Raw genomic sequence first — 27346 nt, forward strand, 5'->3', positions numbered from 1 at the left:
CTTGCAGTGAGCCAAGATCGTGCCACTGCAATCCAGCCTGGGAGACAGAGTGAGACTCCGTTACAAAAAAAAAAGAAAAACAGAAATCCTCTGCTGGGCGCGGCGGCTCATGCCTGTAATCCCAACACTTTGGAAGGGCAACGCAGGCAGATCACAAGGTCAAGAGATCAAGACCATCCTGGCCAACATGGTGAAACCCCGTCTCTACTAAAAATACAAAAATTAGCTGGGTGAGGTGGCGGGCACCTGTAGTCCCAGCAACTCGGGAGGCTGAGGCAGGAGAATAGCGTGAACCCAGGAGGCAGAGGTTGCAGTGAGCTGAGATCGCGTCCCTGCACTCCAGCCTGGCAACAGAGCAAGACTCCATCTCAAAATAAATAAATAAATAAAATAAAAAAATCCTCAGATTAGAAATGGTATTTAAAACTTGAAAATTTGCCTCCCTCAGAAAAGGCGTGGTTGGAATGTCTTGGAGGTTAGCCAACTTGAGAGGTCTCTATGTGGCACCCTCATTTGATGGCTCTGAGGCTGGTTTGCTCACTGGTTTTCAAATGAAGACACAAAAGGAGGATGACAAATAGCATTTTTAATTTCAAATAGATCAGCATAAAATTTGCAGAGAGAAGCCAAAGAACGCACAGAAAGACCGAGTGAGGAAGTGCCCAGGAATTCGGCTGAGAAGTTCAGCAGCCTGTGTTTGGCAGTCTACCCCTCGCCCCGGAAGGCTGTCTTTTTCCAGAGGGGGTTGACCTTCCAGAGTCAGTCCTGGGGGAGGAGCCCATCTTGGCCTGCTTGATTGACAGGGCCCCAGCACTGAGGAGGCGGGGGCAGGCTCGAGTAATGAACCATTGGCTCTTCCTGCTGTCAGAGGTCCCAGAGAGATAATACTGCCGTGATGAGACATCAGGCATCCCAAAAACAGCAATTAAAACTCATGTTTGGAATAGAAAATGAGGGTTTTCAAAGCACGTCACTGTCATGCTTTCTGCAGCAAATACACAGGTCGTTCTTAACACTTAATGGGCAGAGTCATGGAATCGACCCTTAGCCTGGAGTCTAAAAAATTGTCTTGTAATTTGGTTTTGTCTTGGCAGGTGAGGGCTTGAGAAGAGGCAGGGTGAGCCTGCCCTAGGAGAAGGAGGAGGAGGAGGTGGAGGCTCCAGGTAGAGAGGGTCACTGGGGCTAAGTGGAGACTAATGCTGGCTAACCTAAAAGGGGGGACTTTTACTGAAACCAATTCACCTAAGACTTGAATCTGAGCTCCTTGAAGCAGAACCCGCATAAAAATGGGGGAATGTCAGGGTTGGGGTAAGACAGGGAGTCCTTCTAGGAATTTTCCATTCTGTCAAGATGGCTTCTCATGGCAGGGAGGGAGGGGTTAGGGGTGGGTGTAGTTGCCCATCCGCCGGGTCCCCTGGCGCACGGCACACTCTTCCCGGTGGGCTTTTAATGCTCTCTGGCGGTCGGCTTCAGTGGGGAAGGTATCAAGGTGGCGGCCCACCTGTGGACAGACGGGAAGAGTGGGTGGGTGAGGGGAGTCTTCGGTGCAGCCCCTTCCGGTTGCTCCCCTTGCCCACCCCCTACTTCAGTCTTAGAGTAATGATAAAAATAGCCGTAAGAGGGAGGAAGTCACAGCAAGTGCCGTGAGTCTCCTGGTGCTGAGCTGCGAGGCTGCCCGGGGGAAGTGTTCGTCCTTCTGTCCAGCTCCTTGCTGGGGAAGATGCAGGCAGAACAAAAGTTGCCAGACCACGACCAGACGACCATGCAGTGGGACCTAGTAGCCAGTGTCCTTCACACACTGCTTTTCCACCATTAAAAACCCCAAACGAGCCACCCTGTCCAAGGGGGACCTCCCAACCGTGTCTGCACTCCCTTGCTGGGAATTAGATCACTTCCCTCCTGCCCAGTGGCAGCCACCACAGGAGTCAAGAGCTGAACTTCAACAGCACCAGAAGCAGAGTTCAAGAATAAATCAGAAAAAAAAAAAAAAAAAATGCAAGGGAGACAGATTCAAGGAGTGGGAGCCTTTTCAGTTAAGATTTTATGCAATCAGTATCTTGGCCTGCCCTCTCTTCTCAAGAAATGGTGGTGGGTGAAGACCCCGCCACATCTCCTCATGTCCACTGTGTCTGTTACATCACCTCCAAGTGCCACAAAATCCATCCCATTAACTGAGCACAACATCCTCCTGCCTCGGCATTTTTCCTTTGGGATAACCTAAGGATGGCACAGGGTGGAAAGCTCACGTGGTCATTCCTGCATCTGAGCTTCTTTCTATCTGTTAATTCATGAAAGGCATGTTTATTGAACACAACTCTGTGTCAGATGTGGGGGATACAGCAGTAAACCAGAGAGACTCGGCTCTACCCTCATGGAGCTTTTAATCTAGAGGGAGAGCAGACATCCAGCAGTAACTACACAGCTATTACATTACGATGGACAGAGGCCTGGGGCATGTGCAGTGAGAACAAATTGGGCAGGTCTTGGGGAAGAGATGCATACAGGGGATCTTGAAGGAGGAGCTGGGATTCCAGGGCAAAGGGGGTAGCGTGCATGCTGGCCCTGGGGTCCAAGAGAGCTCAAGTTTGTGAGGGGATGCGGTGGCCGGGTGGAGGGTGGACAGGGATTTGCAGGAGCAGCCAAAGGCTCTGCAGTGGGTTCAGGATAAAGCAGCACCCATGCCTGGGACAGCCACAGGGTGCTTGTCAAGAATCCAGGCCAGGGTTGACCACCCTGGAGGGGTTACCTAAGCCCACAGCGTTGCAGGTTAGCGTGAAGAAAAGTGACAGAAGAAGAAAAATGGGGGGAGAGAGGATGAAATATTAAAAGAGGGTAGAGGGAAGATAAGGAGGAGCTTGTAGGGAAAGTCTCTGTTCTCTGGACCCGGTGGAGTCACCCTTGGACTGTTTATCATTTCACATCGAGGGAACAGAGGCCCAGGGCAGAGTGTGGTTCAGGGCTGCCCCCACAGGGAACTGGTGACCCCCAACCTCTGGACTCTAAGTTCTGGATTCTTTCTAGAATATTCTGTCACAGCTGCTGCTCCTGCTGTGTCTAGGGTGAGGTGTAAGAAGGCAGGGGGCTGTGGAGGGTTGTTAGAAACCCATAAAAATCAAATGGTGACCAGAGATTCCGTTCTTCCAGGAATAACCACGTTCTTCACCTTCCAGCGGATGTGGACCCCTTGGGGATGCTCTTTGGAGAGCCATGGGCCCTCTTCTTCTGGGGAAAAAAATGCCCACAACTGCTTACATAAAAAACAGTGCAGGCAGTTTAGGAGGTTTCAGGGTCCTTTGCAAGTCCCTCTAGGGACCCTCCATGGCAGCATTTCTCAGAGCTGTCCAGCCTCAGCCCAGCCGCAGCACCAGTCCCAGTCCCAGTCCCAGCCTCAGGTTTCAGATTTTTTAGGTTTGCCCCAGAATCGCCTTGGGGCTCTTGCAACCAAGGGAGAGGCCTGAGCCCAGCCCGAAAGCTACTGAGTCCCTCAGGTCAGGGCGCGTGGCACAGTCACCCAGTGCCTACCTGGACCCAGGGCTGCATGTCTGCCGTGCAACTCATTTCCATCAATCAAACCATGATCGTGTCCTCAGCTCAGTCTCAACATTTCGGAAAAATGTCCAAGTAGCCTCACAAGACACACTGAGAAGAGAGAAGGCCTTGCACAGTGTGTAGGAGGAAAATAGTCCGTGGACAAAGGGCTTCTAGTGACACCTTTGTGACCTTCTGGCGAGTGGTAGCCTGATTTTTACACTGTGGCATGATCTTCCTGAGGCCCGTGGCTCCTAAAAGGCAGCTAGAGGCCGGGCGCAGTGGCTCACACTTGTAATTCCACGCTTTGGGAGGCCAAGGCGGGCGGATCACTTGTCAGGAGTTTGAGACCAGCCTGGTCTGGCCAACATGGCAAGACCCCATCTCTACTAAAAATACAAAAATTAGCCGGGCGTGGTGGTGGGCGCCTGTAGTCCCAGCCACTGGGAAGGCTAAGGCAGGAGAATCACCTGAACCCAGGAGGCAGAGGTTGCAGTGAGCCGAGATTGTGCCACTGCACTCCAGCCTGGGCAACAGTGAGATTCCGTCTATAATAAAAAAAAAAAAAGGCCAGGCGCGGTGGCTCAAGCCTGTAATCCCAGCACTTTGGGAGGCCGAGACAGGCGGATCACTAGATCAGGAGATCGAGACCATCCTGGCTAACATGGTGAAACTCCGTCTATAATAAAAAAAAAAAAAGGCCAGGCGCGGTGGCTCAAGCCTGTAATCCCAGCACTTTGGGAGGCCGAGACAGGCGGATCACTAGATCAGGAGATCAAGACCATCCTGGCGAACACGGTGAAACCCCGTCTCTACTAAAAAATAAAACAAAAAACTAGCCGGGCGAGGTGGCGGGCGCCTGTAGTCCCAGCTACTCCGGAGGCTGAGGCAGGAGAATGGCGTAAACCCGGGAGGCGGAGCTTGCAGTTTGCCGAGATCTGGCCACTGCACTCCAGCCTGGGGGACAGAGCGAGACTCCGTCTCAAAAAAAAAAAAAGAAAAAAAAATGGGCAACTAGAGATGCTTAGGAAGACAGGTGCATCAGGGTCTTGGGGGCATGCAGCCACCCTGGTGTCCAGCTGGCTTGGACCCGAGGTATCCATGGCCTTAGTGGCATCCAGATTGGCGGTCGTGCTGTCTCTGGTGGTTAGTCACCAATGGTGTCTTTTTGTTTGCTTTTTAGAACACAGGCATATTTTTCAAATAGTAATAATAACTTTTCATATTTGACTTTGCAAAATGTTTAGCATGTGAAAACAACTATCCATGTAGTTACAATGTCACTATAAGAACTTTCCTTTTCCCCCCTTCCAGCCCCAAGTCAGGTTCTCACTCTGTCACCCAGGCTGGAGTGCAGTGGCACAACCACGGCTCACCGCAGCCTCAAACTCTTGGGCTCAAGGGATCCTCCTGCCTCGCCTCCAAGTAGCTAGGACTTGTGTGCGCCACCATGCCCGGCTAATTTTTGTATTTTTTTGTAGAGACAAGGGTTAGGGTGGTCTGGAACCCCTAGCCTCAAGTGATCCTCTTCCCTTGGCCTCCCAAAGTTAATTTTACTTTTTAAAAAGATATTTGTAACAGCCTTGTTGAGGTATGATTGATCCACCTAACCTGCAAAACCTGCATTTAATGTGTAAAATTTGATGAGTTTGGACATACGCAAATAGCCCTGAAACCATCACTACAATAAAAAATAAAAGCCATCAGGCCGGGCGTGGTGGCTCACGCCTGTAATCCCAGCACTTTGGGAGGCCAAGGCGGGCAGATCACGGGGTCAGGAGATTGAGGCCATCCTGGCTAACACTGTGAAACCCCGTCTCTACTAAAAAATATAAAACAAAATTAGCCAGACGTGGTGGCAGGCGCCTGTAGTCCCAGCCACTCGGGAGGCTGAGGCAGGAGAATGCCGTGAACCCGGGAGGCGGAGCTTGCAGTGAGCTGAGATCCGGCCACCGCACTCAGCTTGGGCGACAGAGCAAGACTCCGTCTCAAAAAAAAAAAAAAAATAGCCATCAATGGCCAGACAAGGTGACTCACACCTGTAACCCAAGCCGTTTGGGAGGCCAAGGGAAGTGGATTGCTTGAGCCCAGGAGTTAGAGACCAGCCTAGACAACATGGCGAAACTCTGTCTCTACATATAATACAAAAATTAGCCAGGCAAGGTGGCACATGCCTGTAGTTCCAGTCACTTGAGAGACTGAGATGGGAGGATTGATTGAGCCTGGAAGGTCGAGGCTGCAATGAGCCATTGTCATGCCACTGCACTCCCGACTATGGGACAGAGACCCTGTCTTTAAAAAAAAAAAAAAAAAAATCAATTCCAAAGCTTCCTCATGCCCAGTTGGTTTTTCGCCGTTTTGCTTTTTGGAGATTTTTTTGGTGAGAACCCTTAAAATGAGATCTGATCTCTTAGCAGCATTTTCAAGTGCACAGAATAGTATATGAACTATTGCTTTTTTTTTTTTTTTTTTTTAAGACGAAGTCTCCTCCTGTTGCCCAGGCTGGAGTGCAATGGTATGATCTCGGCTCACTGCAACCTCCACCTCCTGGGTTCAAGTGATTCTCCTGCCTCAGCCTCCCGAGTAGCTGGGATTACAGGTGTGCACCACCACGCCCGGCTAATTTTTTGTATTTTTATTAGAAACGAGGTTTCTCCATGTTGGCCAGGCTGGTCTCAAACTCCTCACCTCAGGTGATCCACCCGCCTCGGCCTTGAAAAGTGCTGGGATTACAGGCGTGAACCACGGTGCCCATGTATATGCGTTACTGTTAACTCTAGGCACAGTGTTGTACAGCAGGTCTCTAGAGAGTATTCATTTTGCATAAATGAAACTACCCCTTGAATAGCAGCTCCCATTTCCCCCTATCCCAAGTCCCTGGCAGCCACCTTTCTTCTCTCTGCTTCTCTGAGTGCCCATGGCTCTTCACAGGGGAGCATAGCCCTGTAAACCACCTCTCGGCCAAGTCCATTCCTTCCTCCTTGGCCTTTGTAGTGAGCTGAACCATGACTCCCAAAAACACACGTCCGTGTACTAACCCCCAGAACTTGAGAATGTGGCCTTATCTGGAGACAGGGTCTTTGCAGATATAATTAAAGATCTTGAGATGAGATCATCCTAGATTATTCAGGTGGGCCCTAAATCCAATCACAAGCGTCTTTAGAAGAAACAGAAGACACAGAGGAGACAGCCATGTGAAGGCAGAGGCAGAGATGAGAGCGATGTGGCCACAACCAAGAAGCATCAGGAGCCCGCAGGAGCTGGAGGAGGCAGGGAGGGTTCTCTCTAGAGCCTCCCAGGGAGTGCGGCCCTGACGACACTTTGATTTGTTGGTCTGGCCTCCAGAAGCTAATATAGCCCTCAAGCCATTCCCTGGGCAAATCAGCATGCAGCGATGGTGGGCGGAGCTGTGGCTGGCTCTGCTGGTGGCAGGAGGCTCATCAGCACCCACTCGTCTCATACCCCAAGAAGGTGGCTGGAGGATTGAAGTCCTAAGGAGCTGCTCAGTCTAACCACACAAGGACAAAAGGGAACCCTGATGAGAAACTTTCTTTTACGCCATCGCCGTTTACTTCACTGAAGCAGAAGCATTCACCCATCCATCCATCTAAAAAATATTTATTAAGCACCTACTGTGTGCCAGCAGCTGCTAAGCACATACCCCTTGCACTTCAGAGTTCCAAGTTCCATATTCCCCTTGGTTTTCTAAAGGAGTGTTTTGGGCATGAGAGGCTCCCCACCGATGACTAACCACACACTCTTTGGCACCTGCTGTGCACTGACATTGGGAGAGGCAGAGCGCATGTCACCTGTGGTCTCTGATGTGGACAACTTCCCATTCCAACTGGAATCTCATGGAGTGAATTCATGCCAGAGCGGGGCTCAAGGAAGGGCTCGCCCTCTATGGAGCAGGGTCTCCTCCTGGCCTGTTTCCTGAGGGACCCCCAGTGCCTGGCACAGAACCTGGCATTTGAGAGGTGTTTAAACAAGGTTGGGTGGACGATCAAATGTATGAATAAATGATGAGTGAAGGAAATTGAGAGAATCTGACCTCTGGCGGCCAGCAAGGGCTTCTCATGCCAGGAGGGACTTGAGTGTGCCCTGGAAGGACTGTGGCGAGGGAGGTGGGAAGGGAGGGAACAGAAGGGAAACAGATCCTCAGAAGCCGGAGGGGGCTCAGTGAGGTGGAGTCTGGAGGCGAAAACCAAAGGAGATGCTTAGTGCCTGGGCCTGGCAGACTCCACTGAAAGCGAACTCAAGCAAAAGTGTCTACCCCTGGTGGGATGGGCCCTTCAGAAAGAGGAGGGAGACGGGGCCTATTAGGGACCCACGAAGTCTCCAAATCCCTAACCAAAAAAACCAGTTGTCTGTGGAGAGGGGAGTTCCGATCCTCAATGGGCCTGGTAGCTGGGTGCCTCTCTGCAAAATTTGTCCTGGAGGCCAGAACTGGCATGTTCAGCCCCTTGTCAACAGCAATGCTAGGACAAGAACAGACTTGCTATTTGCTGGGCGCTGTGCATTTATTTCATATAAGCCTCGGAATGCCCTGAGGAGGCCGGCACCATTGTTGTCTCCATTTTACAGTTGGGAAAGTGGAAGTCCCAGAAGGTTAAGTCATTTGCCCCATTTCAGAGATTGAACCCAGAGCTGCAAGACTCAAGGCCCCAAGCCCTTCATCACGAGCTCCACTGCCTCTTATTAAATGCTCATGGAGTCCGTGAAGCAAAAGTCGCTGGCTGCAAGGTCATGGCTCTGCCCCACATGCACACTCCCCCCTCTCCAAGCAGCCCAGCCACACATGAGGAGCCTGATTACAAGTCAGGCCTCAAGCCCTTGTGTGGTCACGACCCTGTGGACCCCTGGAGTCAAAGGATGAAGAGCTATGGAGCAAGGAATTCCTTCTGAGATGCTTCTAAATTAAGCCATCTGCGGTCTGTCTCTGCCTGGAGCTAAGAAATTGTAACAGCTTTGGCAGGAGACAGCTTTGCTGAATGGAGCTCTGAGCTGCTCTAAGGTCAGTGCAGGTAAATAAGAGGCAAGCGCCACAGCCGCCAGCAGCCCTGGGAGCCGAGCGGGCAGGCAGCTTTATCCGGGTTGGCGAAGGAGCTGGTCCTGTTCGAATGCGGAGCATTGCACAAATCTAAATAGCATCACAGAAATAAGGACAGAGTGCTGCCATGCAGTGTCCTGGAAATACACCGGCGAGGAAGGCAGAGCCCACATGGACCCAGGGAGACATCTTGGGAAGCGGTCACTAAACACATTATGCATGTGATTGTGACATTTATACAAGAGCTATATATATAAAAAAAATTTTTTTTAAGGAGTTTCATTCTCGTTGCCCAGGCTGGAGTGCAGTGGTGCAATCTCAGCTAACTGCAAACTCTGCCTCGCGGGTTCAAGCGATTCTCCGACCTCAGCTTCCTGAGTAGCTGGGACTACAGGTGTCCGCCACTAGGCCCGGCTAATTTTTTGTATTTTTAGTAGAGATGGGGTTTCACCATGTTGGCCAAGCTGGTCTCGAACTTCTGACCTCAGGTGATCCACCCGTCTTGGCCTCCCAAAGTGCTGGGATTACAGGCGTGAGCCACGGCACCTGGCCGACAAGAGCTATTTAATAAGATTGTGGACTGGACGATCTACCTCCATCTGGGGCTCAGGAAGAGCTCTCTGGGGAGGATGAAGGAGCAAGCCAGGGGTAAAGGAAGGGGCAAAGGAAGAATGGGGGTGAATTTGAGGAACTGAAAGCAAGCCCTTCCTGTTATGGGCAGCCAGATGTGTCAGGGGAGATGAGCAGCTACTAGATCCTAGAAGAGATTTCTACTCCATGTGCCTAGGAATCATAGTTCCCGCCTGGGATAACATCCTTTTCCTCTCTGCTACTGGATCAGAATAAAATATTCCCAGAGAGTCAGGTTTGGAAGCGAGCTTAGGGATATTGAATCTAACTCCCTCATACTGCAGATGGGAATCCCAAGGACCGAAGGTGGAAAGTGACCCTCCCAGGTCTCCCGCGAGTCCTGGGCAGAGCTGAGACCAGCCACCAGACAGCAGTCCCCTTCCTCAGCACCGCAGTCCCTGAACCGAGGTCTCACTTTGCCTCCTGCATCTAGAGCCCTGGGCCCCGTTTTCTAACTGATTTGAAAGCATCTGTGCTTTTCCAATCCACTTGTAATGAACCAACTTTTCATTTGATTGATATCCTTAATGGTACCTTTGACATTTCACTAATGTTTACTCTGTTGTTCTTTTTCTAGCATCTAGAGTCATTGGCTTAGCTAATTACCTTTCATCTTTCTTTTTTCTCCAATATTAGCATTTATATAACACAGCGTTAGCAACTGTGTTCCCTCTAAATTCTCTTTTAGCTCATCTCACAAGTTTTGAGTATATTTATTTTTGCTCAGTTCTCTTTTAATCTAATTTCTATCTAATTTCTGTTTGGATTTCTCCTTTGATTCCTAAGTTATTTATAAGCATGATTTTACATTTCCAGGCAATTTTATCACTTAGGTTTGTTACTGATTTCTAATTCAGTTTCTTTGGTGCTAAAGTAATCCTCACAAGTCAGGCCTTTTGGTATTTATTGAGGTTTTGCTTTGTATTCTTGCTTGAAAAATCTGTTCTACTTTCAATGAAAAAAATCCCCATGTGGAATGAACTGGTGCTATCCTAGAGAAGATGTCAATAGGAACTGGGTTGGGGCTAAGATATGGCCCTTGTCCTTATATTTATGTATTCATGATTTTATTCTATGCTTATTTATTAACCATCCACTGTGTGTCAGAGATGGGGCTAGTCCCAGAGATACAGTGAGAAACTACTAATAAAAATAAAATCGGCCAGGCGCGGTGGCTCACACCTGTAATCCCAGCACTTTGGGAGGCCGAGGTGGGCGGATCACGAGGTCAGGATATTGAGACCGTCCTGGCTAACACTGTGAAACTCTACTAAAAAAATACAAAAAATTAGCCGGGCGTGGTGGCGGGCTACTCCTGTAGTCCCAGCTACGCAGGGTGGGACTACTCCTGTAGTCCCAGCTACGCAGGAGGCTGAGGCAGGAGAGTGGCCTGAACCCGGGAGGCAGAGCTTGCAGTGAGCAGAGATGTGCTACTGCGCTCTAGCCTGGGCAACAGAGCGAGACTCCATCTCAGTAAATAAATAAATAAATAAATAAATAAATAAAAATAAAATCACACAACGAATTCTTCAATTAGAATTGGGTTCAGTATTAAAAGAAAGACCAGGTTCTGTAAGAGTTTATGATACAGAGACTCCAACTCTGATTGAGGCCAGAGAAGGCTTCCCTGAGGAAATAGCACACAAGCAGATACTCAAAGAGACAGAGTAGCTGGTGCAGGGGTCCCACGGCAGAAGAAAGGAACAGGTGGTTTCCAGAGGGGAAATTTGAGTGGCCAACAAACAGGGCAGTATGCTCAACGCAACGCATCATCAGGGAATAGCACATTAAGCAAGAGAATAAGCATTTCACACCCATCGGATTGGTAATAATGGGAAAGAGTCTGACATGAGAAACGGGAACTTCCATGCACTACTAGCGAGTGTGTTCATCCGTACAACCTATTTAGATGAACTTGGCATAGCCGGAAAGTTTACACACACTCCATGGAACCCATGAGTCCATGTTTACATACATACCCTGCAGAAATTCTCAAAAATGTTCACTAAGAGACATGCATAAGGAATCCTCATGGTAGTACTATGTCAATAAATGCCGGAAATAACTGCATGTGCATAAGTGGGGCCTGCTAGGACGAAGGGTGGTGAATTCAGACGGCGGAACACCTTGCATCCACTACAGTGAACACTCCAGAGAGGCCCTGCCCAACATGGCAGCCCCCAGCCACATGCAGCTATTTCAGTGTCAATGGATTAAAATAGAACAAAATCTAAAACTTAGTTCCTCGGTTGCACTAACTACATATCAAGTGCTCAATAGGCTGGGTACAGCGGCTCACACTTGTAATTTCAGCTTTCTGGGAGGCTGAGGCAGGAGAATCGCTTAAGCTCAGAAGTTCGAGGCCAGCCTGGACAACATAGCAAGGCCCCATCTCTACAAAAAAATTTTTAGCACGGCATGGTTGCACCCACCTGTGGTCCCAGGAACTAGGGAGATTGAGGGGGAGGACTGCTTGAGCCCAGGAGGTGGAGGCTGCAAAGATTCATGATCTTACCCCTGCACTCCAGCCTGGGTGACAGAGTGAGGCGCTATCTCTAAAAACAAAAACAAAAAAAAGTCAAAAAAAAAAAAAAAGAAAACCCAAGTGCCGCCAGGTGCAGTGGCTCACGCCTGTAATTCCAGCACTTTGGGAGACCGAGGCAGGTGGATCACAAGGTCAGGAGTTTGAGACCATCCTGACCAACATGGTGAAACCCTGTCTCTACTAAAAATATAAAAATTAGTGGTTGTGGTAGGGCGTGTCTGCAATCCCAGCTACTCAGGAGGCTGAGGCAGGAGAATCTCTTGAACCTGGGAGGTGGAGGTTGCAGTGAGCTGAGATTGTGCCACTATACTCCAGCCTGGGAGACTGAGTGAGACTGTCTCAAAAAAAAGCCCCAAGTGCTCAATGGCCCTGAGTAGCCAGTGGCTACTGCAGTGGACAGGTGGATGTAGAACATTTTTATCAGAAAGTTGTATTAGACAGTGTTGTTACAGATCTGTCAGAACCAATGCATATAAATCTCAAAAACCCAACGTCGCATGAAAAAAAATTACAGAATGGAACCTAAGCATGATTTCCTTGACATGAAAAAAATAAAAAACATACAAAATGCTTCCCTGTGTTGCTCCAGCATATGTGTGAATCTGCTTAGACAGGAGAGAGGCGGAAGGAAAAGAATGTTCTCAGAGGTCATGCCAGGCTCTGTCTCTGGGAGGGAGGGGAGGGAGCCCAGGGAGGGAAGCACAGAGGATTTCAGTTTTATTTTTACATGACTATTGTCTTTTCCTCTTTTTCATATGAAAACACAAATATGGGTTCAAACTGCGTTTGTGGGAGGTGACCTGGGGTAAGGGAGGGCCTCCCCATGCCACACACAGTTTAGAAAGAGTAACTCTGTTTTATGAGTTTCATTTATTGGAGATGTGGGCAGGATTCCAAACCTGAACACAAAGTTTTGCCATAGGAACCGTAGCCACCAGTGGTGGGTGACGTTGGCTTACGTATGTGACTTCCTGGTGGCTCTACCTGTTGGGCTTATCTAGCTTCATGGGGGCTTAAATCCACCTCCATGCCTGAGAAAATATCCAAGACGCAGAGGCTCTCCCTGGGGGTGAGGTGTTGCGTGGCACTAGCCTTCTGCTGGGTTCAATGGCTCTGGTCCACAAGCTGAAAAGCGGGCTGCCTTTGCCTTCTTCCCCTTCCCTCTTTCCTTGCCTTCTTACCCTCTCCGCCTGATGCCTCTGCCACAGGTGGGGGGTTCAGGCAGCCACAGCCCTGGGGCTCTTCATGTTGGGAGGGCAGGAGCCATGTGTTTTGTATTGAGCTTCCTGTCCAGTGTCATGCCTTGCTGTTGCTTGCGAAGCCATCCCAGAGACACGTGGAGGGGGTGTGTGTGTGTGTGTGTGTGTGTGTGTGTGTGTGTGTGTGTGTGTGTGTGTGTGTGTGTACACGCACCACAATGGCCAGAAGAAACCAAATCCGGCGCTGTACAAATTGACAGGTCAATCAGCTTTTCCACAGTACTTTCTGAGTCCAGGTCCCCGACCCAGTCCCACCGCCGGGGCAGCTGAGCCAGCAGACACCCCCCTCCCCATGCATTGGTCACATGAAGGTCCCTGAACTGCACACCAAGCTTCCAGTGCCAGGTCTGGAGACTGAGAAAGCAAAAGGGAGGATCTGGGGGGGGTGGAAAAACAGACTAAGAAAAAAAAAATCTGCCAAAGAACTAAAAAAAAAAAAAAAAAGACAGCCATAGAGATTTTAGTTGTGTTTTTAAGTGACAACTGCTCAGGTGACTGGGAGAGAGATTTTGCTTTAAAAGATTGAGAGGCTGTCTCCTCTAATGAGAGGCACTTGAAAATTATGGATCAGTCCCAGGTCAGTAATTCCTGTCAAGTTCGGGGCAGCTGGAGGTCAGAGGCCCTGGTAGAACACAGATTCATGCAGGACATCGTTGGAGAGCAGGCTGGGTCCTCAGCTCTGATGTAGCAGGTTGTCGTTTAAGTAATTAACAAGGGTAACAATCTCTCCTGAGACATCTGGTCCCCTAGATTGTTATTCTGCCACTGGCTCTCATTTCTCTGTGGTCCAAAAATAGATGAGCAAGGACACAGGACCCGACCCTCCCTGCTGACACATGCTGCGATTTCAAAGAACAGCCAAGCTCAGCTTGGAAAACAAACTTCCTGCCTTCCTGCAAGGTCTAATGTAGGTTCTCAAATGGCACCGGCACCACTCTCAGTGAACTGTGCCCGGGGAATGGGGAGGAGCAGCGACCTTGAGGGAATGGGGCGGGGGACCACTCGTTTGACAAAGGAGGAGACTGAAGCTCAGGAAGGGTAGGACACTGGCCCAAGGACACCCAGCTACTAAGTGACAGAGTCCCAACAGGAATCCAGAGCTGTTCTCCATGGACTGACTGCAGGGCTGCGGAACTTACCGGAGCAGAAGGAAAGTTAGATATTTGTGCCTTTGAAAATGAGAATTGATTTGCTCCTTCGAGAAGCCATACCAATGGCTCCAGGTCATTCGCAAGGATTAGTGAAGGCCAGTCAGCAGCAGTTGAAATCAAAATTGAACAATGAAGCTGTTTGCTAGACGCTACTAGCAAAATAATTGGGTAATGCCAGTCCCAAGGTGGGGTGTGTGTGTGAACTTTCCATCAACCTCGGGTCAGCTCCTAAGCTTCCTCAGGTTCTAAGTTCAATAGGCTGCAGGTGAATGAGAGTTGTAGTGGAGGACACAGCAGGCTCCCCTCCTCTGCGGCCAGACCTTGGTGGCCAATTATCACCCTGTTCTGGCCCCTAAAGTCAGAATCTAGGTGATGATCACTCATCTGATTCAACTGGACTATCTTTTAAAGTGACTCTTTTTAAAAACAGCTTTATTGAGATATAATTCACATACTATAAACTTCACCAATTTTAGCATGTTCTTAGGATTGTACAACCACTTCCACACTCTAAGTTTAGAACATTTCATCACTCCCAAAAGAAATTTTATAGCCATTAGCAGTCACTCCTATTCCTCTTCCCTAGCCTCTGGAAACCACTAATCTATTTCCTGTTGGTGTGGCTTTCCCTATTTTGGACTCTTCATATAAATGGAATTATACAATGTGGGGTCTTTTGTGACTGGCTGCTTTCATTCCCTTAGCATCATGTTTTCAAGGTTCATCCACGTTACAGCACAGAGCATCTCTTCATTCCTTTCCAGGGAATAGTATTCCTTTGTATGGATGGACCACGTTTTTGTTACCCATTCATCAGTTGATGGACCTTGGGTTGTTTCCGTTTTTGACTATTATGAGTAATGCTGCTAGAACATTCATGTACAAGTTTTTGTGTGGATGTATATTTTCATTTCTCTTGGGTGTTTTTCTAAGAGTAGAATTTCTGGTTGATATGGGAGCTCTATGTTTAGCCTTTTGGAGAACTGCCAAAGTGTTTCCAACTTGGCTGCACCATTTTTGATTCCCACCAGCACATATGGGTGTTCCCGTTTCTCCATCTCCTCACCAACACTTGTTGTTGTCTGTCATTTTTACTCTAGCCATCCTAGGGGCAGTGAAGTCCCATCTCATTGTGATTTTGATTTGTGTTTCCGTGATGGCTCATGATGTTGTTGAGCATCTTTTCATGTGTGAGTTTATCTCCTTTGGAGAAATGTCTGTTCCTATCTTTTGCCTTTTTTTTTTTTCTTTTTTTTTGAGACAGAGTCTCGCTCTGTCACCCAGGCTGGAGTGCAGTGGCATGATCTCAGCTCAATGCAAGCTCTGCCTCCCAGGTTTACACTATTCTTCTGCCTCAGCCTCCTGAGTAGCTGGGACTACAGGTGCCCGCCACTACGCCTGGCTAATTTTTTTGTATTTTTAGTAGAGAAGGAGTTTCACCATGTTAGCCAGGATGGTCTCGATCTCCTGACCTTGTGATCTGCCTGCCTTGGCCTCCCAAAGTGCTGGGATTACAGGCGTGAGCCACTGCGCTCAGCCACCCATTTTTAAATTGAGTTATTTATCTTTTTATTACTGATTTTTTTTTCTTTTTGAGACAGAGTCTTGCTCGGTCACCTAGGCTGGAGTGCAATGGCACAATCTTGGCCCAATGCAACCTCTGCCTCCTGGGTTCAAGTGAATCTCCTGCCTCAGCCTCCTGAGTAGCTGGGATTACAGTGTGTGCCATCACGCCTGGCTAATTTTTATATTTTTAGTAGAGACGGGGTTTCACCATGTTGGTCGGGCTGGTCTCAAACTCCTAACCTCAGGTGATCTGCCCACCTCGGCCTCCGAGGTGATCTGCCCACCTCGGCTGGGATTACAGGTGTGAGCCACCACACCTGTCTTTATTTTTATTTATTTATTTTTTTGAGACAGAGTTTCACTCTTGTTGCTCAGGCTGGAGTGCAATGGCACAATCTCGGCTCACTGCAACCTCCGCCTCCCAGGTCCAAGAGATTCTCCTGCCTCAGCCTCCTGAGTAGCTGGGATTACAGGTGCCTGCCACCACACCTGGCTGATTTTTATATTTTTAGTAGAGGTGAGGGTTTCGCCATGTTGGCCAGGCTAATCTTGAACTCCTGACCTCAGGTGATCCGCCTCTGCCTCCCAAAGCGCTGGGATTACAGGCATGAGCCACCGCACCTGGACTTTATTACTGACTTATAAGAGTAATTTATATATTCATCAACACAAGTCTCTTGTCAGACATATGATTTACAAATATTTTCTCCCATTCTGCTGGTTGTCTTCTCATTTTCTTGACAGTATTGTTTGAAGCACAAAAGCTTTCAAAGTTTAGTGAAGTCTAATTTATTTATTTTTATGTAGTGGGCTATATATTTTATTTCCTTTTCTATAAATATCATCTTAATATAGCATAAAAAGATAAGCAATTTTAGGAATACCTAGCAATTTATTTTCATGACTTCTCTAAGGCAAGGATGGCAGTACTGTTTCATTTCACTTAGCTCTAATAGACTGGTGGTAGCTGATGGCCATCCTCTGTTACAAAATATTCTAAGGCCGAACCTAGACAGGTGAAAAAAAGTACACAACGATTGATCAGTAAGGTCTGCCATGGGCACAGCAGGGAGGCAGAGTGCCACGTTTTCACTCTAAAAGACCAAAGTGGAGTCTCCCATGGTAACAATGGTGCTTATAAACTCAGAACTGGGGGAGGAGGCATCTACATGTTCCACTGCCCTCAACTCTCTCACTCTTTATGCAGCCTCAGGTCGCCCGCACCTGGGATAGCCAGCGGGTAGGTTGGAGCAAGGGGAGGATGCAGAGATGGAAAGAAAGGAGATGAGGAGACCAGCAGGGGCTGGGGAAGGACTCCCTGCAGCCTTGTGAGTTACCCAGTGGTCTCGATTTGCATGGGGTGCCAGAAGGACTAACAAAGTTCCCATAGTCGGCTTGGGGAGAATAATGCCAGCCACTTTGAAAGAATCGGTTCTCCGGGTGTAGAGCAGGAGGAGGAAGCTTTTGGGAAACCGCCTTAACCAGGGCCTGTGAGGCAAGGGTGAGGTCCCTGATTAAATCTTGAGCGTGATCCTAAAACCGTCCTCAGCCTTGAGTCTGGCTGGGACTGTCCTGCTGCTCAGTGCTCATCCCTGGCTGGGCTGGGACCCAGCAGGCTCTGAGAGTTGACCGACTTCAGTGTGCACTGGGCTTCCTCCTGTGCCCCCACAGCAGTAGCTCTGGTTCCATCGGCAGGCCTGGAAGCCGTGGAAGCATCCATCACCTTAGCCTTGCATCTTGAGCCTTCTCTTTCAAACACCTGGGCCCAGGAAGAACCTCACGCTGGCAGCTGCTGTGCGGGGGCCAGGGACAACCTAGGGAGAGGGAAAGACCCCTTTCCGTTTCCTGTCCGCACCTTGGAGCCCCTGTCCAACACAGGCACCCAACACACACCCTGCACGCACACACCCCAGGATGCAAATGATAACCGCCGCGCTATCACTTGTGAAGCTTGACAGAAAATAATGAGAAACACTAAATCTTTTATAAGGTCAACACTTGCCTTAGCCGAGCAGCTGTCAAACAAGAAAAGAATTTAGCGCCGGAGCCACGAAACTTCCATCGGCTCATTAAACCCAACAGGGCCCGGGCCTGGCGTGGCGGAGCAGACGCGGGGCCTTCCGTTTTGTGTCAGTAATTTGCGGTGGAGGAGGCAGAAGAAACAGCCAGCGCCAAAGGGGCCTGGGGGCTGGCTGGGGAATCGTTAGCGCGCCAGGAGCGGCCTCGGCTCCTAATTGGAAGCATTGGGCATTATCAACGGAGGATTTGCCTCAGTTCCCTGACAGCTCGTGGGCCCAAAATGATCGCCCACTTGTCAGTGTAAAAGACCATTAAAAACAAACCATTTTGATTTAATTGGAGGCGGTGCACCGTGGGGCCAGGTGAGGGGCTCGTCAGCCCGGCTCCCCCAAGCTGCTGCCCCCTCTCCCTCTGTGTGGTGAGGCTTGGGGGGTGGGGTGGGACAGTGTGTGTGTTTTCCAGACTTTTCGCCTTTCAAAAACTGTCTGAGAAAGGAGTGAATGGGAGACGGAGGGAACTTCACAGCGACAGTGAGGCCGCTTTCAATGGGGTTGTCAACAAAGGCCCTGACAAGCCGAGCCGCCGGGGAGGGGGCTCCCCCTTTTATTTGCAGAACGCAGATGATGGGAGGCTGCTCAGCTCTTTCTTCTGGAGGGGTCCTGCCGCAACCTGCCCACCCCCTCTTAGAAATATCAGGACAGGGGAGGTCACGGCAGAGCCTGATCTTCAATGGGAAGGAGGACTTTTATTGTGAGGACTAAGAAGTTAGTCAAGGGACTGTGTTGACAGAGACCCTGCTGAGGTGTCTTTGCGAATGGGACAGCCCCTAGAGATCTGGGGTGGTGTCTCAGCAGGGCTCCCCCAGTGGAGGCCAGGGCGCTGACGATGCCTGCTTGAGAATCCTACATTGTCTCAGTATGAAGAGGGCGCTTGTATCAATATTAACTTAAACTCCTGGTGGGTTCTCCCACCGGGGCAGGTGCCTCCAAGCACACGGATCATCCATCTGTGCGCAGAACCTGAGTATGACTCGGAGTGGAGACTGCCTGATGCCAGGGACTGTATGTTTTGCATGTTGATTCTCGGTATCATGTACGCCGTGGGTGCTTGATAAATATTAATTGGCACTTGCCAGATCTCAGGTCTGTATGTGTGTGTATTAATCTCACCCCCGTCTCACAACGCGGAGATCTCATTTGCTGCTTTCTGCTTCTCTGACAAGACAACACACACAGGACCACACAGGGCTGGGGGGCGTGTTAGGGAAAGGGCGGGAGGCACGCCAGCTGATCCCTTCCTAAGCCTCTACTGTTCATTCTGATGAAGGATCGGGCTGGGAGAAGACACCAGGTCCCTGGTGAGCATCAAATTCCAGAGCTCCAAATTTTACTGCTGAATTTAGACAATGGGGATTCCTTAATTACCTTCTCTGGAAATTTACCTGACAGTGCTTTCTCAGGTAGCACAAGGTGCTTATCCAGCCACATGGTTCCTCGGTTGACAGTCTTTGATTTTGTGCTCGGTTGCAAATTAAGTCCTTTGCTGAGCCGTCCATGCAGTGCCCGTCAGGACTTTATTGCTCATTAATACAGGCTGTTGAACAACTCCTGCGTTACTGCCAGGGAAGCTGGGGACACACTCAGATGTTTGGTGTCCTCGGCCGATGGGGGTGGAGTGTACTGCAGTCAGGTTTGGTGTTGTTATTCCCCTTTTATCTTATTGGAATAATGACCAGGAAGGACTTTTTCTGGTATCTTTTAAGAAGGAGCAGAACCTTTCTGTGGCTGACGAGGCTATGCCTGACAAGTCACAAATAGGACTATTAGAGCTAAGTGTCCTCAGCTAGGTAGCAAAGATGTTAATGCCATATTGTAGGCATGGTTCTAGGGAACTGTCAGCAGACAGGAGGCCTTCAAAGGTCTTGGGGTAACTGTACTTTTAGAGGTACCCAGTAGACACCAAACAAATCTTGGCTAGATCGTTGGATGAACAAACAGATGGACAGATGGATGAGGATGGATGGATGGATGGATGGATGGATGGATGGATGGATGGATGGATGGATGGATAGATGGATGGATGGATGGATGGATGGACAGATGGATGGATGGATGGATGGATGGACAGATGAGTGGGTCAGGAGCCTGGGGATGAGGCAACACAGCCCTTAGGAATGCATCCAAGATTCAGGCACCCTGAAGATCTCTGCTTTGCTCAGCTTAAACTCTAAGTGGAAGAAGTATTTTAGTTTCTTCAATATTTGTACCTGTCTCCTTCCAAGTAATCTGAAGGCATCTGGCGGATTGCATGCAATGTGAAACAAGGTGTTTAAGGTCTGGGCACAGTGGCTCATGTCTGTAATCCTAACATTTTGGTGGGCCAAGGCGGGCGGATCTGTTGCGCCCAGGAGTTCAAGACCAGCCTAGGCAACATGGTAAAACCCCGTCTCTACAAAACATACAAAAAAATTAGCCAGGTGTGGTGGTATGCACCTGTAGTCCCAATTACTTGGGAGGCTGAGGTGGGAGGATCACCTGAGCCTGGGAAGTCGAGGCTGTGATTGTGCCACTGTGCTCCAGCCTGGGTGACAGAGTGAGACCCTGTCTCAAAAATAAAATAAAATAAAGGGTTGCATAAAGCATAGTCTGAAGAAAAGTGTAGCGACTCTCAGGCCTCTGGTTTTAACAGATTCTAACTCTTGCTCAATTTCTGTTGCATGAAGCCAAATGGAGCACATTCCATCATGTCAAGCATGTTTTTTCCACAACAGAAGGGACGACAGTGCACTCAATGTTTAGGGACACAGGGCTTTGAGTTCCACAGATCTGAGTTCCCATTTTGGTCCTATCGCTTTCCAGCTGTGTGACCAGGGGCCTCAGTTTCTCACTTGCAAAGTAAGGATCATACTACCCATCCCGTGGGGTCATTGCCAAGCCTGGCATGGCGCCTGGCACACAGTGTAGGCATTGAAGACACGGTGGCTTGTACTGTTATTACTGCTATTAGCAGTACATGAATCCGACTAAGCTTCTTCCTGAAATTGCCCTCCAGCAGGGAATCTTCATGGAGATTCTTGTATTAAGTGATTCAAGTGGCACTGATAGACAGCTTCAGCCACAATTTTATTTAAAAATATATAGAAATGCAGTGCAGCTTGACACATCTTCCACGCGTGTGGGTAAAGGTAGAGAATGCAGCATGGACTGGTGGAGACCGTGGCACCTGGGCCGTCCACTGTTGCGGCAACGCAGGGTTCCCCCTTCCAACATTCAGAACTCTGCCCCGGGGTGCAATGGAGACCCTGGTTGCCTGTGAAGAAATGGTATCTGACTTTGGGAATTTGCAGGGCTGTCATGTAGGAGGGAGAGAAGGTGATTCCACGGGGCTCCAGAAGCAAGAAACACAATGAGGAGAAGGTAGAAGGCAGATTTCCACTGCACTTGAAAAAGAGCTTGCTATGGACTGAATGTGTCCATCCAAAATTCACATATGATGCTTGTTTGTTTGTTTGTAGAGACAGAGTCTCACTAAGTTGCCCAGACTAGTCTTGAACTCCTGGCCTCAAACGATCCTCCCACCTCAGCCTCGCAAAGCGCTGGGATTACAAGCAGGAGCCACCACGCTCAGTCAACAAAATGCGTATGTGAGTCCCTGACCCCCAGTGTGATGGCATTGGAGATGAGGCTCTTGAGGAGTTGATTAGGTTTAAATGGGGTCGTGAGGGTGGGGCCCCCATGATAGGATTAGCGTCCTTATAAGAAGAGACACCGGAGTGTATGCTTCCTCTCTCTCTCCAGCAAGTGAGGACTTGGTGAGAACATACCTTGGCTATATGCCAGGAAGAGGACCCTTACCAGAACGCAATCATGCTGGCACCCTGACCTTCGACTTATAGTCTCCAGATCTAGGAGGAATAAACATGTTGTTTAAGCTCCCCGGTCTATGGAATTTTGTTACAGCAGCCTGAGCTGACCAAGACAGGAGTTCATAAGCCTTAGGGCTGTTTAACAGACAGAGGCGGTCTCCAACTGCCCATTTCCCTTTGAAAGCCCCATGATGCTTCATGTCAAACATATGAAAACACATCCACCTGCCACAGTAAACACATATTTGAACGTAACTGTAAGAGTGGAGTTGACATGACCCTGGGAGCTGGGGCAGCTGGCTTGCTGGCTTGCTGAAAATACAGATTTGGTGGCTGCCCCAGACCCACTGGATCAGAGTCCTGGGGGAGCCCTGGACGCTGCATTTTTTTTTTTTTTAAGATGGAGTCTCACCCTGTCACCCAGGCTGGAGTGCAGTGACGCAATCTTGGCTCACAGCAACCTTGACCTCCCAGGTTCAAGCAATTCTCCTGCCTCAGCCTCCCGAGTAGCTGAGATTACAGGAGCCCACCACCATGCCCAGCTAAGTTTTGTATTTTTGCTAGAGACAGGGTTTCACCATATTGGCCAAGCTGGTCTCAAACTCCTGAGCTCAAGTGATCCTCCCGCCTTGGCCTCCCAAAAGTGCTGGGATTACAGGCATGAGCCACCGCACTGGGCCTTAGACTCTGCATTTTAAACATCTCCTCAGAGGACCCCAGGCATAGCCAAGTTTTCACATAACTCATCTACCAGAGCAGCTTCCAGGGCCTCATCGCTCCCAGAGGTTTTGTTGCCCCATGACCCTCCCCTAGCCAGGCCTGTGCCATGGGCTTCTCATGCATGATTGCACCTGGTCCTCTCTTTTGCCGCCCCCACTTCACAGATGCAGACCTGGGGCGGGCACCAGGCAGGCTGGGACCTGCAAATGCTCTGTGTGGCTGCCCAGCCCACAGACACAGCCCTCCTGCTGGGCTCGGCCTCAGCCTCCCACTTTTAATGCAGTAAGCCTGAATCCGGGATCAGCCGCCTCTTTCCTTTTTAGCCTTGGGGCCAAACTGCAATTTAAAAGATGCCCGAGGTTTTATCAAGGTCTAGAAGCTTTTGGGGCAGTGGGAAGTTTGGTTTATTGCCAGGGCTTAAATCAGTCAGAGCAGGCCCGGCCACGACACTCTGGACACTCATAAAATCCCTCATTCCTGACCGCCCTGCATTTTCCTTCCCAGGTCCAGCATTTAGCCCCACACTGGCCCCGACTTCAGTTGCAGGTCTTTAGTATTTATCAGCTCTTTCAGGGCCTGAGGCTTGGAGGCTGCCAGCCAGAGTCCAAGTCCCCACCTGGCCACATGCTGATCAGGCATGTGACTTTAAGCTTCGGAACCTTAGCCTCCTTGCCTCAGAGACAGGGTGACTCATCTCTACCATGTGGGGTTATTGAGAGTATTGACATGAAATGGGATAACTCCCAAAAGCACCCAGGCTTGGGCCGGGCCTGGTGGCTCACACCTGTAATCCCAGCATTTTGGGAGGCCAAGGTGGGCGGATCACTTGAGGCCAGGAGTTCGAGACCAGCCTGGCCAACATGGCAAAACCCTGTCTCTACTAAAAATACAAAAATTAACCGGGCGTGGTGGCGGGTGCCTATAATCCCAGTTACTCAGGAGACTGAGGCAGAAGAATTGCTTGAACCCAGGAGGCGGAGGATGCAGTGAGCCAAGATTGTGCCACTGTACTCCAGCCTGGGCAACAGAGTGAGACTCCGTCTTAAAAAAATAAAATATAGTTTAAAAAAAAAAAAAAGCACTCAGGCTGGCACTCAAGAAGGAGTCAGGACGTGTGAGCTATTGATGTTATCATTGCTGCTGTCTAGGAACTCTGTCTTTAGGATAACTTCTCCCCTCTACTCTCCCGGCCATTGGACTTTGGTCAACCTACTCACATTTTTTTTTTTTTTTTTTTTTTTTTGCACCACCCTAAGGCATCATTTCCTAGGACTTCTTTGAGGAGAGGAGGGGAAGAAGACAGAATCAGTCTTCATAAAACCTCCCCATTGTCTTACTTTCCCCCTACCCCAAATGTGTCCACTGACGCCATGCACTTTGCATCTCTGAGGGTAGCCAGTCAGGCTGTGTTAGCCAGCATCTTGATCCATTTCACCTGCAGCTTTGCCAGAGTTCAGTTTGAATGAACCCTGAGTTTATTCCAGGAAATCATCTGATGCCATTTATGGGCAAGAACCTGCTGCCGGCCCCGTGTCAGGTGGCACCGTGTCAGGTGACGCCATGTCAGGTGGCTTTGGGTCCCCACCCCACCAACCTCGCTGGGGTCGGGGGATGGAGGCTGACAAGTGGGGACACTCAGAAACCAGAAGGAACCTGGGCAACATAGTGAGACCCTGTCTCTACTAAAAAGTTAAAAATTAGCTGCGGGCCTGTAGTCCTAGCTACTTAGGAGGCTGGGATAGGAGGATCACTTGAGACTGGGAGGTAGAGGCTGCATTGAGCCATAATTGTACCACTGCACCCCAGCCTGGGCAATAGAGTGAGACCCTGTCTCAAAAATAAAAAAAGCTTCAAGGGAGATGTTGAGGAAGATGCTACTCCCCAAACTCCTTCCCAAGCCAGTGGGATTCTCTCTAGATCGTAGGAGATTTATTTTCCTGGAGATGAGCTAGAAGTCGGAAGAGGAAATTGGGGACCCCCCAAATTCCATCAACTCCCCAAATTCAACATGAGACTCTTGCTGCCTCTAGAAATTAGAAAGATGTGACTGATGCCCAAACCAACTGTCTTACTCATTGATTCTGATGATTTTCAACAAAAACCTGAGATATTTTTGCATATAATCGGGGAGAACCACCTTCTGGATTAGACAAAAAGCTTCTGGAGCTAGAAGGATGAAGGCGGCAGCCGGGCTGGGGGCTCCCAGGTTGTAGGACTGGTCCTGTTGGAAGTGTCAGCTTTGGTCATCCCTTCACTGCTGGCCTCTCCAGGCCCCACCACAGACACTCCCAGACTCTGAGTGCTGCTCTAGGAATTTGGCTGCTATTCCCCCATCACTCCCCACATACACAAATGCCTCCTTTCCTCTTGTCTCTGCCCCAGACCTTCAGCTCTGGCTATTTGTGGCTTGCCAGTATTTGAGCAGCAATGTCACCTCACAAGCAGGTGCCTAAAAATTCTATACCTCTGAGGTGCCAGATTATGTAAAACCAATTAAGCTCCTGCTTTTTTTTTTTTTTTTTTTTTTTTTTTAAACGAGACAGTCTTGCTCTGCCACCCAGGCTGGAATATAGTGGCACAATCTCAGCTCACTGCAACCTCCACCTCTGGGGCTCAAGTGGTTCTTCTGCCTCAGCCCCACCGAGTAGCTGGGATTACAGGCGCCTACCATCATGCCTGGCTAATTTTTGCATTTTTAATAGAAATGGGGTTTCACCATGTTGACCAGGCTGGTCTCAAACTCCTGACCTCAGGTGATCCACCCACCTCAGCCTCCCAAAGTGCTGGGATTGCAGGTGTGAGCCACTATGCCCGGCCAAGCTTCTGCTTTCATCCCTGTGGCAAGTCAGCTCGTCTGCAGGCTGATCCACGTAGAATGGGGGGGTGTCTGTATTTAGAGAGGAAGTGTCAACTCCATCAGGGCCTCTGAATCATTCTTCCCATTGCCCTGTTTCCACATGTGACACATTCCATTCCTGTACTTGGTGCCCTCCACAGTGACACAGGACGATTCTTATTCTGATGCAAGGAAGCGACAGGATTCTTAAAATACATCACTGGTGCAGAGATCCTTGGAGGGGTAGTAGATCTGCCGGCCATCCTTCCCGGGGTCAGATACACCTTTGTAGAGGTCTGCCCATCTTCATTTTAACCAGGCAAGCCTTGTGGAGAGGCAGAGGCGGCAGGGTGGACAGACTAGGAGCCTGCTTGGGGGGTTTAGCAGAGAGTTAACTTTCCAGCCAGCTATGATTTGTAAGAGAGCTTTAAAGGTGGGAAAGAAAATCCTTTTCTTAGATTCAGCAGCTTTCACTAATCAGCTGCATCTCTGGGTGTCACTGCTTGGCTGGCTGCTGAGATATGTTTTTTTCCCTCCATCTCCTGTTCTATTAGGGAAGCTAGGGGACCCAGGAGACCCGAGGCAGGGTTAGTCTTCCACGAACAGAGGAGTCTGATCCCAGTGTTCAGAGCACAAAAGCTTGTAAATCAAACTGTTAGCTTAATAGCTTGGGCCATTATTCTAAAGCAGTGGGGCTGAAACCAAAAGCCAAATGAAAATATAGTCAATTTGTTCATACTTTAGTGACTGAACGACTATGTAATGTTGGTGGGTATTGGCGGTGTAGAGAGACAGGACTGTGGGGGCAAGGGCGGGTGTTCTGGGGGTGGGGGCGGTAGGGGAACGTGGAGACCGCCCCCCCTCCAGATGCTTGGGCAAGCCCCCTTCTAAAATGGATGTTGGGGCTCTAATTATAACATACACTTTTTATGATAAAGATCCAGACTCCGGAAGTCAGCAGGCTTCGCTGCTGGAGCACAGCCCTGACCTTCATGCCCGAGGGAAGCTGAATATGCAAAACTGGACTTGGCCAGCAGCATGCGAACGTTTGGCGAGACATCAGGAAGAACTGAGCTCAAAGCTGGGGGTCGAACACTGGGATGAACACCTGGGGAAGAACTCTGGATCTCCATCTTTTAAAAACATTTTAAAAATTGGCCTTACTGGTTTTGGAAAAGCTACATCTACTCAATGAAAAAAATGCAAAGCATATAGAAAAGAGTGTCAGAGAAAGGAAAATCAGCTTCAACCCCCCCCCACCAAAGATCACCACTGCTACCATTTGGGGGGCCCTCCTGCCAAACGTCTGTACGCATTGTGCACTCAGAGATGCTCGCGAGCTTCTCTCCAGACGGGGTACCATGGCATGGACTCTTTTACCCAACAACATGTTATTAAAGTGGCAATAAATACAGATCACAGCCATGGTTGTCAAGGTCTCCTAACGTGTACTTGAGCCGTCTCTTCATCAGTGGCATCCCGTCTTTCGCCACTGTCATCGGCCACAAGCTTTTGGGGGCACTCACTGTCCATCTTTGGGCAGAAGGATGTACCGTCTGCTTTGTGTGGCCATGCACGTGGGGCTAGTTGAGAACCAGAGGAAGCGCTGTTAGCCAGGGCCCCAGAGAGGGCTGCCTGGGCAAGTAGGGGTGTCTGGACCCTGCCTGGAGAGCCCTGAGGTTTCTGCAAAAGGCACAGGAACAGGGTGGGCCAGTCCATGCAGGGGTACGTTTCATGGGGCTATTGTTATGGGAGTGGACTCCGCCCTTCAAGCAAGGTTGGTGTCTCCGGACCATTTCAGGCTGTGGACATGGGGAACCTGGGGACACCCGAGGACACCTAGGGCAGACCTTCTCCAGACTTCCCAGCCTAGGTGTCCAGCTGTGCAGCTGCCTGTGTGTTGGTCTGTCTGTCCATGTCACCCCAAGCCAGTGGCCAGCAGCCCCACCGCGGCAGTCACACCCGAGTCTGGCCTGTTTGCCAGCATAGTGTCAGTGCAGGGAACAGGGCCCGGCACAAAGGCGCAGGTGGAAACGATTTGTGAATGAGCGAGTGAATGAATGAATGATCTCCACAACCATCCTCATGGCAGCTGCCACTTACAGGCAGTTAATATGGGCCAGGCGTTCTGCTAAGCATGGTTCACACGTTCTCTCTGGATCCTCCCAGCAGCCCTG

At 49.7% G+C, this 27346-nt stretch overlaps 1 protein-coding gene across 2 annotated transcripts in view; it reads right to left on the minus strand.

Moving 5' to 3' along the window:
* Positions 1–568: 568 nt before the first annotated feature.
* LOC105503996 (chromosome unknown open reading frame, human C9orf171) overlaps positions 569–27346 on the minus strand; it is a 185307-nt gene continuing 158529 nt past the window's right edge. For both annotated transcript variants that reach the window (XM_011931171.1, XM_011931169.1), the window contains one exon: positions 569–1501. In XM_011931171.1, the coding sequence (XP_011786561.1) occupies positions 1379–1501 (123 nt within the window). In that variant the 3' untranslated portion in view covers positions 569–1378. The remainder of the gene's footprint in view (positions 1502–27346) is intronic.

This window comes from Colobus angolensis, unplaced genomic scaffold, assembly GCF_000951035.1.
Source record: "Colobus angolensis palliatus isolate OR3802 unplaced genomic scaffold, Cang.pa_1.0 Scaffold9, whole genome shotgun sequence".
NCBI classification, from domain to species: domain Eukaryota; kingdom Metazoa; phylum Chordata; class Mammalia; order Primates; family Cercopithecidae; genus Colobus; species Colobus angolensis.